The sequence below is a fragment of the Bubalus kerabau genome, chromosome 2, assembly GCF_029407905.1.
Source record: "Bubalus kerabau isolate K-KA32 ecotype Philippines breed swamp buffalo chromosome 2, PCC_UOA_SB_1v2, whole genome shotgun sequence".
In the NCBI taxonomy this organism is placed as follows: domain Eukaryota; kingdom Metazoa; phylum Chordata; class Mammalia; order Artiodactyla; family Bovidae; genus Bubalus; species Bubalus kerabau.
The window spans coordinates 103,237,264-103,254,860 of NC_073625.1; the positions used below are offsets into that span (position 1 = coordinate 103,237,264).

A 17,597-nucleotide genomic window follows, 5' to 3' on the forward strand; every position below is an offset into this window, starting at 1 on the left:
TAAGGGCAGGAGAGTTTATTCTCTACACTTTGGGACCATGGCAAAAGTGGAGGTGCATAATACTATTATAGGGAATGAAGACCTATGGCTAATAATTCAATCTACCACAATCTTAAACATGATCTCATTTTAAAGCACAGGTCTTTCTTCTAGAAAGAAGTTCAGAACCTGTGGAGAAGTAAACTATTTCAGAATGCTCGTTTATGGAGTACAGGTGTTGAAAATAAAAAGAGATTTTCTTTTTACCTGTATGCTGCTGCTAAGTCACTTCGGTCGTGTCCGACTCTGTGCGACCCCATAGATGGCAGCCCACCAGGCTCCCCCGTCCCTGGGATTCTCCAGGCAAGAACACTGGAGTGGGTTGCCATTTCCTTCTCCAATGCATGAAAGTGAAAAGTGAAAGTGAAGTCGCTCAGTCCTGTCCGACTCTTAGCGACCCCATGGACTGCAGCCTACTAGGCTCCTCCATCCATGGGATTTGCATCAATATTACAATGGTGATAATTAAATGGTAGGGTATTAGATATTATTATTTTGGGGCAGAGAATCTCTGATTTGGCTTTTCATTACTATTTGTACATCATTTCTGAATCTATCTCCCGTTTCCGGGAGCAATATGGGGAGAATAGTTCACCAGACCATATGACGCCACTGGCAATGCTTTCTCCTAAAGATCCAGAGTTTGGGACTTCCCTGGGGGTCCAGTGGCTAAGACTCCATGCTCCCAATGCAGGGGACCTTGGTTCGATCCCTGGTCAGGGAACTAGATCCCACATGTTGCAACTAAGAGCTCGAATGCTGCAACTAAAGATCCTGTGTGCTGCAAATAGGACTTGGTGCAGCCCAAATAAATAAATATTAAAAATAAATACAGACCCAGAGATGAACTCCAGTACAATTGCTATGGTGAAGCTATTTAATCTATTTCATATTTTAGAGAAATATAAATAACTGAAAGCTTATAACCTGTGACTCTACACCTTTTTTTATTGGCAAAACAAAACTCTCTTAACTTAGGCTTCATTAAGAATTTAAGTCTATAGGCTCTTCTATTTCTTAAGAATATATATACTATTATATAGGGATTGAGGTTGCTTTTGTTTTTTATGTTATTATTTCCTATTAATGCATCACTTGATGCTCCAAGTGAAAGTGACTACTATTACTTTGTAACGAGAACCGTGTTTTAGTAATCATCATTTCTCATCATGCCATGTTGCGAGCTGTTCTCTAGGAGTTGACTAGGTTACTAGATACTCTCAGAATAGATAAATGAACTATTTCAGAGCAGCAATGTCCTCCTTTCTGCTCCCCTCAAGATGTACCTCTGAAAAAACAAGAGCAGATAACACAAATAATGACTTCTCAAAAAACCAGAAATGTCTAAGAAATTATACCTTCTAAGAGTACTCGCCAATATGTTGTATCTGTCACTGGTTTAAAGGAAATTCCTGAAAATATTTCAAAGAAGAAAAATTGTAATAGATTTATACTGGTATTTCCTAATTCAGGAAGTCAATGTCTCCAGGGTAAAATAATTTTAAAGAGAGTTTTCCTTACCAATAGACTACAAGTCTGTTGTTTTTTAAGATCTCACATTCGTTAATCTATTCAATAACTTTTAGTGAGCACCTACTATTTGATCAGGCTTCCTTGGTGGCTCAGTGGTAAAGAATCCGCCTGCCAATGCAGGAGATTGATCCCTGTGTCAGGAAGATCCCCTACTATTTGATCAGGCTTCCCTGGTGGCTCAGTGGTAAAGAACCCACCTGCCAATGCAGGAGATTGATCCCTGTGTCAGGAAGATCCCCTAGAGAAAGAAATGGCAACCCACTCCAGTATTCTTGCCTGGGAAACCCCACGGACAGAGAAACCTGGTGGGCTACAGTCCTTGGGGTCACAAAAAAGTCAGACATGACTTAGCAACTAAACAATAACAACTACTCGATCAAGCACTTGAAGTACAGAGATGAGTAAGACAAAATCCCCAATCTCAGGACCCTCCATCTTGTTTAGGAAGGTAAACAAGTTCAATTTAGCTAACAGCTTACGATTTTTATTTTCCTTAAAATCTTATGATACATTTAATTATAATGAAATAAACCACCAAAATGTAATATATTTACACACAGCAAAAGTCAGATCTGACAAACTCAAAGTACAAAGAATTACACCAAAGCTTAAACATCTACTTTTCCTCTTGGAGCCGTCAGTTTTGAGCAAACACACATTTTGTTTTCTTTAAGTCATCTTAACCACTTTCGTGTTTCCAGGGGCACTGCTGGTCGTCAGGGGCCCCGCTGATGTCTCAGGCTCACCAGCTTCTGCCTGTTCTCCTTCCAGGGACTCTAAAGCCTGCCTGCAATGCCAGCTCCTCCGGGCAGCACAGCCCTCTGATCTGTGACGGCTTCCAGGACTGTGAGGACGGCCAGGACGAGCAGAACTGCACTCACGGTGAGCAGGAGTGCTCTGCACTCTGCTGGTCTCCCTAGCACACTCTTCTTTTTTTTTTTTCAACTTTCCTATTCTATTATTTATTTTAAATTAATTTATTTACTTTAATTGGAGGCTAATTATTTTACAACATCGTGGTGGTTTCTGCCATACATTCACATGAATCAGGCATGGGTGCATACGCCTAGCACGCTCTTCTAAGCCAAAATCAAAATATCTCTGTTGAGCTAGGGCGATCGATCGACTTGTCCTAGTTTCCCCACTGAAAGTCTCAGGTCCCAGGAATCCTCCTGGGCCCAGATAAAATGGATGAATTGTTCACTAACTGGGGTGGAGTCTGCGCACGTGTGTGGAGAGAGAGAGAGGGAAAGAGCGAGAGAGAATACTGGAAGATTTTCCTTGCTGACATAATTTTAATGTTGCTCTTGACTAAAGTATACTGTGGATCTGATATAGATGGATGTGCCAGATACTGTGATCGGGTATAGTCTATTTAGCCCCTACAAAAACACACACAGCCAGAGTTGTGAACAAATGTGCTGTATATTCACAAAATCTGTCCATTTCCCCCCACCACCCACAATGGTACAAAAGGACTGAGTATGGTTTTTGCTTTAAAATTTTCTTGGAGAACAAGACAAAGTAATGGCGAAGAGGGCATAGCTTAAGCCACTGATCCAGCCGACTGCTTGGCATCTCCCCTACCGTGGAAGAAAGGAGAGGCTGTTGGACTGATTCTCAGCTAGTGCTTGCCTGCCTTTCTGTGGCTCTGCTGAGACGCAGGGACAGGACACTGTGGGCTTGCTTCAGTTCCCTCTGCCGTGTGCAGCAAATACTGAACCTGTGGCTAAGCCATCCTTGGTGGACAGAGCTCAGTGTCATTCACTCAAACCAGTCTCTTCTTTTGTTCGTTTTTAGGTATTCCATGCAATGACAGAACTTTTAAGTGTGGCAATGATGTTTGCATTAGGAAACAGAATGCAAAATGTGATGGCAACGTGGACTGTCCAGATGGAACCGATGAAGAAGGCTGTCGTGAGTAGAAACACGTTCCTTCGGATCTTTTGTATTTCTCCCTCGACCTGTTTTTCATTTTCATTTCCTTCTTGGTATAATTCCCCTGGCAGAAGTTGCCACAGGCCAGGGAAGAAGAGTAGATACTGGTGAACTGAATCTGAAATGGTTTCTCAGAATTAAAAATCCTAGAGTGAATTCTTTTAATTCTTTCTTAATTCTTAAGAATAAGAAATAATTAAAAATTACTTATTCTTTATTTTCTGCCTTCTTTCTTGATAATAACTATTCATGCACTACGTGTTTACATAGAGAGCTCCCACTTTCTAATAACCCTAATCAAGGCACAAGCTCTTAAAAAAAAAACCTATGAGAAAAGAAATAGGTACTGGAATACTGTGGATGATTTTATTAATCATGCCTTATGTTGTGATCAATGTCAAGAACTGGTTTTTCTTTAGCTATGACCTGAGAACTGTAGTCTGCCATGTGTTATTATTAACCACAGGATCTCTAATTGGCCATGTGCCGACATATTAATTATATATCCTTCTCAATACTATTTACACTGGAAAATAATTGCTTTGATACCTAGTTTTTCTTAACTAGGTTTTCATTTGTTTTGGATGTACAAATTCTCTCCCGAATCAACACAATTTCAAGGACACTCTCAATTCGGTTGCTTTTGCCATTAATCTTTCTTCTCTACCTAACAACCTGAACTCCACAGCTGCTGTTTTTATAGGTACAGCTGTTACTAATAGATCCCTTCCTCCCCACATGTGTGTTACTGTACAGAGACTCTGCATCAAGGCCTGTTTTCAGGAGGGAGGTAGTGGTTTGTTGGTGCTGGTTTCAGACAGACCCACGTATTGCCTCTCTAGATAAGCAGGGGATTTCTAGTTGCTTACCTGGTTAGTTACTTCCCAACCCAGGTCAAAATTTGACTGAATGCTTGGTTTTTCTTCCAAGTCTGCCTTTAACTCATGGGACCCCTCCTCTCCTAAAGGCTGCAGCAGCAGTTCCCCCACCCTCCAGCGCATCATCGGGGGCACCGACACCCAGGAGGGGGGTTGGCCGTGGCAAGTCAGCCTCCACTTCGTTGGATCTGCCTACTGTGGCGCCTCAGTCATCTCCAGGGAGTGGCTCCTCTCTGCTGCCCACTGTTTCCATGGAAGCAGGTACAGCATCTCAATTCTTAAGTGACCACAGACCACATAGCTGCTCTGACATTGTGGGAAGAAGCTCGCATTTGGATCCATTCAATCAATCAATTCAGTTGGTGACTAGAGTATGGAGATCCCTATTCAGGGTGTGAAGGCAACGATTCTGTATCCAGTTTCCAGTGTGGTGGTGGGGAGTGTTCCCACACCCCCGAGCAATTGTCTGACACCAGCTAGGTGTCCTGTAATTCAACTCAGTTCTGACTTTGTCTATCCAGATAGACAGATTAAGCACTTTAGGGGCTCAGTCTAACAAATCTACTCCCCTCCCCCGAATTCAGACACCAGTAGAAAGTCCAGGTTGTCACCTGCACTTTTGACTGACCGGCTATAGAGTGTAGGTTCCAGTGACCCCCTCCTTGGATTTTACTAATTTGCTACAGCAGCTCACAGCACTCAGAGAAACACTTTACTTGCTGGCTTGCCAGTTTATTATAACAAGATGCAATTTGGGAACAGCCTGATGGAAGACATACATAGGGTGAGGTATGAGAAAGAGTGCAGCTTTCCATGCATGGACAGTTTCACTCCCAATCTTCACGTGTCTACCAACCTGGAAGCTCTCCACACCTTCTGGGCTTTTATGGAGGCTTCCTGACACAGGCACGATTCACTGAATCATTGGTCACTGGACGCAGATTCAACCTCTAGCCCCTTCAGCCCTCGTTGCAGTCCCAAAGTAACCTCAGTAACATAACAAAAGACATCTTGGTCCCTCTCATCACTTAGGAAATTCTACGAGTTTTAGGAGCTCTGTGCCAGGAATAGAAGGATGACCAAATGTATGTTTTTTATTATAAATCACAATATCACAGAGGAGGATCACAAACAAGTCCTTTAGGGTAATTGTCGGGAGGGCTGTGTCTGCCCTTACCGATGGGATTATCATGGGCCAGACGTTCTCCCCGCTAAGGGTGAAAGGAAAGCTCAGAAAACAACTTCACTTAAAATGTAACCTTAATTGGAACCAGTTGAATCCTAGGTACAAAAATGTATAAATTATTTCTCACTTAGAATTTTTAAAACTATTTCAATGAATTTATACAATTAGAGTATTTGTTTCTCCTGGATATTACAGGATTCATGTTAATGACTGAAATGGCTATGCTTCTGTTCCATCACTAGTCTTTTATGTAATATATGACCCTTAATGCTCCCCTGGGTCCCTGTACTGCAGGTGGGATTAGGGGCCAAGCACTTTGGGATCTGTCCTTACTTTTCTTCCAAAGCGTCCACAATCTCTTCACCCCATCAGAGCAAGGCTGCTATCTCTTTGCTGGAGATAAGAAACCCCAGATGGAGATTACAAAGCCCTCATGACTTCATGCCAGTCCACTGTGGGGCTCATAGGGAGTGGGGCCCTGTGAATAGTCAAGCTTGAGAAGTTAGAGCAGCAATCTTTAAGGCTTCTGGTAGTTTGCAAAGAGAAATCTCCTTAAATTCCTGCTTGGAACACTTTGATTTCTAATGTGTCTTGGTATCATTTGAATTTGGCAAAAGGATCCCCAGATCACTGTCTTACTGGCCCTGTCTGTCTCCGTCAAATACCACTGCCAGCATGAAGAGGGAGAAGGTACCAAATAAATTCCAGTCACTAACAATCTTGACTTGTGCGTGGTTCCTGAAATACCGATGGCAAGAAAATTTCCAGCATGTCCTTAGAATTCACTGAGGAAATGTTCTGGAACCCAGCTCTCATTTGCCAGCCCTACTGTACCTTACTTCATCTTTGATTTTACTAAGGAGACAAGGGAGGCTCAGAGGCAGAGTCAGTTACTACAATAGGGAGTGAAAGTCAGACCTCCCTTCCTGCAGCCCCTCTCTCTCCGTGGAGTGCTCTTTCCAAGCCATATATGGTTCTACAAGCCTCTGACTTCTTGCTTCATTCCTTTTGTACCAGGCTGTCTGATCCCACACCGTGGACTGCGCACCTTGGCATGAATGTGCAGGGGAATGCCAAGTTCATCTCCCCAGTGAGAAGAATTGTGGTCCATGAATACTATAACAGCCAGACCTTTGATTATGATATTGCCTTGCTACAGCTCAGTGTCGCCTGGCCTGAGACCCTGAAGCAGCTCATCCAGCCAATATGCATTCCTCCTGCCGGCCAGAAAGTGCGCAGTGGAGAGAAGTGCTGGGTGACCGGCTGGGGGCGCAGGAACGAAGCAGGTGTGTGTCAGTAAATGCCCTCCCCTCCCCTCCAGATCACAGTTACTCATGTTGATGTGGTGCTTTGGAGTTCATGGAGAGGGTTTTCATATATGATCTCATCTGAGCCTTCTGACAACTCTGATAGATAGGCTGGAGGAGAGTATTAGAATTCCGGTTTTATGATATTCTCCCCTTGTCCCCCAAAGAAATGAGAACCTCTTCTTAAGGGAAGGCCTATGAGCAAGGCAGGATAGTATAGTACAGGCCCTTTTCAATCTCGGAGGAGTTTGCTATGTTTTCTGCTATAGAAGAACATTTCCTTCGTATTTTTAGGTTCCCTTTCATGCAAAAAAAAAAAAAAAAAAGACTCATTTTCATAAAAAAGAGAAGGTTGCCCATACACAATTTACTATGTCAACTCATAGACAATTGTCTGGAGGATTATGCAAGTAGGTCCTTCACGAGGGCAACTGGGCAAGTGGATGAGAGTGAAGGCTGAAACCCAGATTGTCCTCAGTTCCCCAGACTGCAGATTCAGGCATGGGGGGTGGTCACATCAGTCTAGGAATGGTCCACCAAGAAAGAATGCCATTTTACAATTACCCCGCCCAGAGGGGGCATCTTTATCATATGCACAAAGGTCAGATTATATGGCAGGGAAGTCTTTACATCTGCCCTGCCAAGGTTTTATGGCTTAGTATTCTAAATACACAGTAAAGAGAATAATCCAAAACTTTGTGAACATCTCCCCAGAGGTGAGAGCTGATGCTTTCCCTTGATCTCCTAGTCTTTATCTTGGATTCCCTTATAGTCATTTCTAACTGTTTAGAACAGGTACATTATCTTTAAATTATGAACCGTATCTTGGCCTTGCTTTGACACTCTCTAAAGATTCACTATGGGCAGCTTCTCCAGTGCTAACTACCTACATTTAGCTATTGAACTCACGAAATTCACCACCTGTCTGGGCCTTCTGGAAGAAGGCAGATCACTGCTCAAACATCTATAAACCATTAGGACTGTGCTCAGGGCTTTCATTACATCATTGTATATCTTTAGAGGAAAGAGTTTCTTCAACCACTTTATCATGGGGCGTTTTCTTTTCTTTTTTTAAAAAATCATTCTGCTGACTTTAATGTTTCTGATAGTATTATTGAATATTTACTACACACAAAGAACATTTTTAACATTCGTGCAAAGTACAAAACTGCACGACGCTGCTGTGTTCCCCAACCCCAGAGGTGGACGTGACCACCACTGCAGCTGCCGCGCAGCTGTGAGCAGGTGCAGGTCACTCCCACACCTTTCCGGAGCCTGGGCAGCCTGGCACTGCGGATGGGTATTTTCTTTACAAGCATGAGTGCGTCAATGAATTATCTTAGCCATCTAGGTTAAAAAGGAAGTGAAAGGGCTGTATCCGAACTGTTATGTTTTTATGGTTCCTAGGATACTCCCAAATGTCAGTTATCATGTTCCACTTAAGGGGCCCTCTTGACCAGGGAGTGTTGGTAACGGCTGTTGCTGACTCACAGTCTTGAAGGCAGGAGGTATGTGGAGAAGGACCATGGCCCCATGGCTCAGATGGTCGAGTCTGACCTTGGCACCATCAGATGGCTCAGATGGTCGAGTCAGACCTTGGGTCTGAATCCTGCTCTATTTTTTGCTATTTGTGTGCCACTAGATAAGTCCTTTATCCTCCTAAGCCTCCATGTCTTCATTTGAAAAAATGAGGATCATAATAGAATTTACCTAAAAATAATTGTTATAGAGTAAAAGTAGAAAATGAATAAATTGTCTAATAAAGTAAATGTAACCGTTGCCTTGATTTCCACTTCTGTGTATTTTCCAGACAATAAAGGCTCCCCCGTTTTGCAGCAAGCAGAGGTAGAACTCATTGACCAAACCCTCTGTGTTTCCACCTATGGCATCATCACTTCGAGGATGCTCTGTGCAGGTGTCATGTCAGGCAAGAAAGATGCTTGCAGAGTAAGTCATCTTATATTTTCTTTGCCTAACATGTTGTACTTTCCATAAATGCTTTCATGTTTAATCTACACCATACTGGGTAATAATAATAATGGTAATAATAATAATGGCAATAACTCGGGCAGGTGATTGCCTTAATTCAGATACTAATTATAATCCACTTGTCTGAGATGAGGGAAAGGTGATTAAATACTGATTGGATCTGTAAAACTCATTTTCTAGTCCCATGTATTTTTCTCCAACAATTAGAATGGGGTCAGCATTTATCATTCTGCCATGGAGAAGGAAATGGCAACCCACTCCAGTGTTCTTGCCTGGAGAATCCCAAGGATGACGGAGCCTGGTGGGCTGCCGTCTATGAGGTTGCACAGAGTTGGACACGACTGAAGCGACTTAGCAGCAGCAGCAGCATGATTGTCTTATACCAGAAACTAAAAAACATAGCAAAACGTGCACACACAGTGTTTTAGGATTGCTACCCATTTCCCTAGCAGAGGCTGTGTACCTTCTAAAATAACAAGTATTTTATTCACTTACTCCTTTGACACACAGGCTGGGGGAAAGAAAAGAGGAGTGGGAAAGGTGACTGGAGACCTCCTGACAGGGGTGAAGTTGAAGGTCACCTTTGGGGGGATATTTCTCTGAGTCTCAGATTCCAATCTATGCAGATACCTATATGATTCCCAAAAAGTGAGCAGATGTTTTAGAGGATGAGCCAGTGCAGGAGACTCAGGTTCCATCCCTGGGTCAGGAACATCCCTTTGAGGGCAGCATGGCAACCTACTCCAGTATTGTTGCCTGGAGAATCCCATGGACAGAGGAGCCTGGTGGGCTACAATCCCTGGGGTTGTGAAGAGTCAGACATAACTGAGCACACGTGCAGGCAGAGGAGTTGTTCCCACATCTTTCCATAAGCTTAGACACTGTGCTACAAAACCTCAATTATAAAAATGACTTCTATCTTCTGAATTCCTATTTTGTGGCAAGGACTGTGCTAGGATCTTTACACAAATTCATTCAAATTATTCTTTCATCCACATCTTATACAAGAGGAAACTGGGGCACAGAGAGCCTAAGTCAGCTAGTTGAGCTGAGATTTGAACTCTTATCTCTGAAAGCTACTGTATTTTGGGTGCTACCTGCAGGTAGTTGGTTATATAGTCCTGTTCTCCATAGCTACCAAGGTTTAGAGGTTAAATGAGGCTTCAGAGAGTTGGTGTGCGAACAGTTAAAATAAAAAGATTCCAGTCTCTCTACTACTTAGAATTTACCTAATCAGGTTTAGAATTGTGAGGGTGGCATCCAAGGACAAATCTGGAATGCTTTTTTTAACTTTGCCTTTGAGTAGGCAGCTTTAGGGCTTCCCTGGTGGCTCAGATATTTCTCCCGGCAATCTTGATTCCAGCTTGTGTTTCTTCCAGTCCAGCGTTTCTCATGATGTACTCTGCATAGAAGTTAAATAAACAGGGTGACAATATACAGCCTTGACGTACTCCTTTTCCTATTTGGAACCAGTCTGTTGTTCCATGTCCAGTTCTAACTGTCGCTTCCTGACCTGCATACAGATTTCTGAAGAGGCAGATCAGGTGGTCTGGTATTCCCATCTCTTTCAGAATTTTCCACAGTTGATTGTGATCCACATAGTCAAAAGCTTTGGCATAGTCAATAAAGCAGAAATAGATGTTTTTCTGGAACTCTTGCTTTTTCCATGATCCAGCAGATGTTGGCAATTTGATCTCTGGTTCCTCTGCCTTTTCTAAAACCAGCTTGAACATCAGGAAGTTCATGGTTCACATATTGCTGAAGCCTGGCTTGGAGAATTTTGAGCATTACTTTACTAGTGTGTGAGATGAGTGCAATTGTGCAGTAGTTTGGGCATTCTTTGTCATTGCCTTTCTTTGGGATTGGAATGAAAACTGACCTTTTCCAGTCCTGTGGCCACTGCTGAGTTTTCCAAATTTGCTGGCATATTGAGCAGCACTTATGGCATAAAGTGAAGAGGAACTAAAAAGCCTCTTGATGAAAGTGAAAGTGGAGAGTGAAAAAGTTGGCTTGAAGCTCAACATTCAGAAAATGAAGATCATGGCATCTGGTCCCATCACTTCATGGGAAATAGATGGGGAAACAGTGGAAACAGTGTCAGACTTTATTTTTCAGGGCTCCAAAATCACTGCAGATGGTGACTGCGGCCATGAAATTAAAAGACGCTTACTCCTTAGAAGGAAAGTTATGACCAACCTAGATAGCATATTCAAAAGCAGAGACATTACTTTGCCAACAAAGGTCCATCTAGTCAAGGCTATGGTTTTTCCTGTGGTCATGTATGGATGTGAGAGTTGGACTGTGAAGAAGGCTGAGCGCTGAAGAATTGATGCTTTTGAACTGTGGTGTTGGAGAAGACTCTTGAGAGTCCCTTGGACTGCAAGGAGATCCAACCAGTCCATTCTGAAGGAGATCAGCCCTGGGATTTCTTTGGAAGGAATGATGCTGAAGCTGAAACTCCAGTACTTTGGCCACCTCATGCGAAGAATTGACTCATTGGAAAAGACTCTGATGCTGGGAGGGATTGTGGGCAGGAGGAGAAGGGGACGACAGAGGATGAGATGGCTGGATGGCATCACTGACTCGATGGACGTGAGTCTCAGTGAACTCTGGGAGTTGGTGATGGACAGGGAGGCCTGGCGTGCTGCGATTCATGGGGTTGCAAAGAGTCGGACACGACTGAGTGACTGATCTGATCTGGTGGCTCAGATGGTAAACAATCAGCTTGCGATGCAGGTAGACCCAAGTTCAATCCCTGGGTCAGGAAGATCGCCTGGAGAAGGGAATGGCTACCCACTTCCAGTGTTCTTGCCTGGAGAATCCCAGGGACAGAAGAGTCAGTGGACTACAGTCCATGAGGTTGCAAAGAGTCAAACATGACTAAGCACTCACAAACACCTTTAGCTGAAAATAAAATTTCAGGTATTATACTTTAAATAATGAACACTGTAGAAATTCTATTTAAACATTGAATTATTTCAGCCTTTGTTTTTGGAATTAAGATACTAGAAAGGGCTCTCAAGTGAGAGTGATTTCTCTGTAACAGCTATCAGCCAGTGATCCTTAGGGCTGTGTCATTGGACTTTGCCAACTAAAGAGGGTCTCCTTTCCTTTTTTCCTCACAGCCATGAGCCAACACTGAAGTTGCATGGCATAGAGGTAGAAGTCAACCAATCCTCTAGGATAACCATGCCTCAAAAGGTTATTATGAAGATTAAATGACCCAAAACAGTGCTTAGCACATACTACCACTAAATGAAAGTGAAACTCACTCAATCGTGTACAAGTCTTCTTGACCCCTCCCTTGTAGTATACTGAACACCTTCCAAGCTGGGGGGCTCATCTGGTGTCATATCTTTTAATGTTTTCAGACTGTTCATGGGGTTTTCATGGCAGGAATATTGGAGTGATCTGCCATCCCCTCTTGCAGTGGACCATGTTTTGTCAGAACTCTCCACTATGACCTGGCCATCTTGGGTGGCCCTGCACAGCATGGCTCATAGCTTCATTGAGTTATGCAAGCCCTTTCACCATGACAAGGCTGTGAACCAGGAAGAGGCAAAAGGTTATTATGAGGATTCAATGACCCAAAATAGTGCTTAGCACATCCTAGCACTAAATAAATGTTAGCTATTATTATTACTATTACTACTACTACTATTTTTATTATTGAGATTTTCTATTTGTTTGGAGGTATGTGAAAGTTGATTCCTTTGCAAGAATCTTCAAGTGTTACTCCTGGCCTAAAGAATCAAGTTTCTTATGATGAATGCACCTTTTTGATTACAGGAAAAATAATTCTAAAATGACATTAGAAGTTTCACATTATTTCTTGATACTTCCCCAAACTGCATAGGAATTAGCTAAGAACCCTGTCAGACTGGGAGTTTGAACACAATTCATTAGGCACTTTAATAACAAAATTGACAACCATGGAACAAAAATGCTTTTTACTTAACGTTATCTTCTTCTATAGGGAGATTCAGGTGGACCTTTATCCTGTCGAAGAAAGAGTGATGGAAAATGGATTTTGACTGGCATTGTTAGCTGGGGTCATGGATGTGGAAGACCAAACTTTCCTGGTGTTTACACAAGGGTGTCAAACTTTGTTCCCTGGATTCATAAATATGTCCCTTCCCTTTTGTAATTGTGCAAGTTTGATTTTTGACTGTGTTTTATGTGATAGATTCTTTTAAAAGGAATGCAGTAATTGTCAATAAAATGAGATAATTTTTTTCTTCTGGAAATTTCAGATTGCATACATTTGGTATTGATTGAAAGATAGAAAGATTAAGATGTATTTTATTTCAAGAAAAATTGCATCTAAGATACAGCTGTATTCATTCTTAAGGATCAAAGGGCCCTTGATTCAGGAATGGAAGAAAACCAAAGTAATGTCATGAACCAAGCCTCTAAAATGATAAGTCGGTGAGATGTTCAGGAATCCACACCTTAATTTATATTCCTATTCAAGGGCAGATATTTATAAAGGTCTAGGTAAAAATGATTTATTGAAATAAGTTCCATAAAAAAAGCCACACCTGATCTTTGGTGTTCTAATGGAATGTATAAAAATGACTCCTTCACAAATGCAAACAAAGGCAAACTCTGTTACTGGCAGAGGAAATACCTATATTGTCATTTTCCAATATTTGGTCTAACCATATCATGGGGACATTTTTTCAGCAATAACACGGTAGTATTGTGTGCAGAGAAACCATCAAACAGCTAACAAAACTAACAATTAGTACTTTTCATTAAAATGATAGAATGAAGCATTGTGGTAGGAGGATTGAAAATATTTACATGGGATTTTAAAAAATTGTGGCAAGGCTGGCCAACAATTGAAAGACAAAAGAGTTTTTGGATGATTGTTTTGAAAGGGAAAATTTTCAGAAATCATCTAACTTCTGATCCTTTTATAAAACTCAAATGGCCAAGATTTTCTTTTATTTTCAGAGCCTTATAATATCTAGCATAGTTGTAAATCTATAGTACATGCTCAGTACATCACAGTTATTGATTTATTTTGTCCTGATTTAGTGTGTTTCACACTTTATCTCAGAATAAACTTTTCATTAAAAGAGGCCAGACTTAACAATATCACCAAATAGATAAAAAAAGCAGAAAGAAGAATGATATTATTTTTTTCCCTGGGACTAAGTCAAAAAAGTAATAGCAATGCTATTTTTTTGGTAGGGCTCAAAATAGTGGAACTGGTTTTCATAGGACTTCAGAAAATCTTAATGTAACAGCAGAAGAAGAGAGAGCAAAAGGTGTCATAACCAGGATCAGATAGTAAGACTGAACTCTGAATATGATTTCCCTGAGATAGTGAATAGTTTCCAGTTTGCAAAACATATTTTGATTTACTAAAAGACTATTTCCTTCAGAAATATCCATTCTGATATCCATTTTAAAATATCGATTTTAATGATACCCTCTGAATAGATCTTTCTGGATTCATTATCTGGCTGTATGCTATGCTATGCTAAGTCACTTCAGTCGTGTCCGACTCTGTGCGACCCCAAAGACGGCAGCCCACCAGGCTCCCCCGTCCCTGAGATTCTCCAGGCAAGAACACTGGAGTGGGTTGCCATTTCCTTCTCCAATGCATGAAAGTGGCATAGTACAATTCAGAGGGCCAAGTCACCACTTAATCCACAAATGGGAACTAAGCTACTGAATCCACTGCAGAGAAGAGCAAATTAGGCTGACAGTTCTTAAAACCAAGGTTTGTTTTGCCTCATAATGCTGTGACCTAGGTACATGGTGAATTGTACTTTTTATTTATGACCATTTCTAAGGAAATTTGTTATTCAACAGAATATTTCACAACTTTATATAAAGTTTATGATCTCAGTTAGGAAATGAAGGATGGCTGGCATGATCTTTCAGATTCATCAGAGAGAGTTTTCAAACCACACATACTTGGTACCATTCTAAGCACTAGCTGGTGCTAATGTTCCTCATCAGTGCAGAGATGGAGGAAAGGTTGAGAAACCCTAGCCTAACTTACTTGGCTATTTCATGCCAAGATGCCTTTATAACCCGAACAGTGTGGAAATATTTACTTCATTCTTGCAAAAGTGTGAGTAGAGGCAAATTCCAAGATTGGTTTATTTAGCAGTGGGGAATGGGCTCCAAAAATAAAGACTGGAGCATTTTCATGTGTCAGACTACTGAGGAGAATTTGTAGGGACTCCTGGCCTCCTTCACAATGCCTCGATAACTGCAAAATGAAACACTACAAGCCAACCGACTATTTCTCAGTTGTGTTCTGCTTGATTATTCTGCATGGCTGAGCCAACTGCTGATGTTCAGCATAGTACTGCTTGCCATCTGACAACATAGGGGTACGAATTGTGGTGTTTTGAAAAGGCGTAAATCTATTTGAAGCTAATGAGATGCTTTACTGATGTCACTTTAACGGTGTTACTTTTTGTTTTATATGATAACCGTTTGGGAAATTGCTCTTACAAGAGATGAGGAAAGAAGAACAAGTATTATGACAAGAAAAGCAAAATTGAACATTTTATACAGGTCAGCAAGTCTTGGCAAGGAGCATGTTTTAATTTTTTAATGTTATTTACATTTGACAACTTGAACGAACTAAAGTAATTGAGTCAATAATAATTTTTAGATTATATTAAAAAGAACTATTTGTGCAAGAACACTGCACTTTTTGAAAGCACATTTAAAGAGGTGTTTATGAAAGGACAATATCCTTTAAAAAGCCACCCCTATAGAAGTTTTGAAAAAAATGCAAAAACAAATCTAGATAGAATTCGGTTCCTCATTCACAAATCCTAAACCTTCAAGAATTATTTAATCTAAATTTGGTTCTACCTCCAGGGAGAAGCACTTCTTTCTAACTCCTTCCGAATCCTTAGTTTAGAGTCAGACTGGCAGAGTGAAAAAAGTCCTCAAATAGAAATGGCAACATCCATATACATTCTAGGTCAGCTGGCTGGAGATGAAGAAATTTGCAGTTATCAGAAATCAGAACAAGTTACAAATAAGAATTTAAGTAGTTCATTGTGAGTATACTGTGACGTGTCAGCAAGTGTCAGTAATCCAGAAAATATGATGGGACAGGAACACAAGTCAATATCAAAAGAAAATATATTCAGTATACAAAGGTTATTTCTGGGGGCAACAAATTTGGGGTGGGCAGGTTTTAGTTACAGAGATACTCATAGTCATGGAAAAGGAAGGAACATTGGGAATATTTACTGAGATTCTGCTTTTGTCAGGCACAGGGATAAATGCATTCTTTAATTGCCTCATTTAATCCTCCTAATTCTACTGGATAGGAAGCATTTTATAAGGAGGAGAGAAGCTCATAGACTTTAAACAAGTAGTCCAAGAACACACAGATAGCGAGGGTTTAAATTTGATCCTAACTCTTCTTCAAAACCTATACTGCCATAGGGATGTCAGCCGTGTACAAGGGCTAGGTTTATGAAATTCTGGAAATGCATTAGAGTCTAGGTAAGAAAATATACAAACCTCACTTCATTGTACTCAGAAGACATTGGGAAATCTGGTGTAGACTGTGCATGTGACAGGAAACAGTAGCTTTTTGATTCTCCGGAAGAGTGAAGGAGATTTTTAGACATCTGCTCATGGAGAAACCAGGCTTGGAAGATAGCTACAATCCATTTGACACGGCAGAGGGAATCTCTCACTGAGACTGAGCTTTTATGGGAAAAGTTCCCTGGGGCTGGGTAAGAATAGGAGTTGGGGTTTGAAAGGTTTTAATGGTTCTAATCAGGGCTTCCTTGGTGGCTCAGTCGAAAGAATCCACCTGCCAATGCAGGAGATGAGCATTTGATCCTTGGGTCAGTAAGATCCTTTGGAGAAGGACATACCCACTCCAGTATTCTTGCCTGAAAAATCCCACGGACCGAGGAGCTGGTGGGCAATAGTTCAGTGTTTGTGTGAGCTCAGTTGTGCCTTACTTTTTGAGACCTTATGGACTGTAGCCCACTAGGCTCCTCTGTCCATGTAATTTACTGCTGCTACTGCTGCTAAGTCACTTCAGTCGTGTCCGACTCTGTGTGACCCCATAGACGGCAGCCCACTAGGCTCCACCGTCCCTGGGATTCTCCAGGCAAGAATACTGGAGTGGGTTGCCTAGTTCCTTCTCCAATAGGCAAGAATATTGGAAGAGGGTTGCCATTTTCTTCTCCAGGGTATCTTCCTGACCCAGGGACTGAAACTCCATCTCCTGCATCTCTTGCATTGCAGGTAGATTCTTTACTACTGAGCCATCAGGGAATCCCTGGGGTAACAAAAGTGTTGGACATGACTTAGCAACTAAACAACAATACAACAGTGGTTCTAGTTGGGGGTCTAGCAAATTATCATTTCGGAGACTAGTCCAGTTAATCAACACTTATAGAGGGCCCTGTGCTGGATAGATTCCAGGAGTTTAAACAAATGGAGGAGACAGACAAGGAAAAGAATATTGCTGCTCATACTCCATTTCAGCCATTCTGGCATCATTAGTGGTTCTCAGTAAATGTCAAACAGCCTCCAGCCTCAGGTCCTTTGTCCTGGAGTTCCTTCTTTTTTTCAGAAATCTGTACAGCTAATTCCCTTATCATCTTTAACTCTTTGCTCAAATTTCATTTTCTTAATGAAGCCTTAGTTGGCCACCCAATTTATAATCATAGCTCCCAACCTCCACCACTCAGCTCTCCAGCCTCCCTTACTCTGCTT

General features: G+C 41.6%; 1 protein-coding gene across 2 annotated transcripts in view; it reads left to right on the plus strand.

Annotated features, from left to right (window-relative positions):
* Positions 1–13,079, plus strand: part of TMPRSS7 (transmembrane serine protease 7) — a 49,076-nt gene extending 35,997 nt beyond the window's left edge. For both annotated transcript variants that reach the window (XM_055570268.1, XM_055570269.1), the window contains 6 exons: positions 2,355–2,454; positions 3,373–3,489; positions 4,478–4,649; positions 6,592–6,860; positions 8,692–8,828; positions 12,847–13,079. In XM_055570268.1, the coding sequence (XP_055426243.1) occupies positions 2,355–2,454; positions 3,373–3,489; positions 4,478–4,649; positions 6,592–6,860; positions 8,692–8,828; positions 12,847–13,017 (966 nt within the window). In that variant the 3' untranslated portion in view covers positions 13,018–13,079. The remainder of the gene's footprint in view (positions 1–2,354; positions 2,455–3,372; positions 3,490–4,477; positions 4,650–6,591; positions 6,861–8,691; positions 8,829–12,846) is intronic.
* The last annotated feature ends 4,518 nt before the right edge of the window (positions 13,080–17,597 follow it).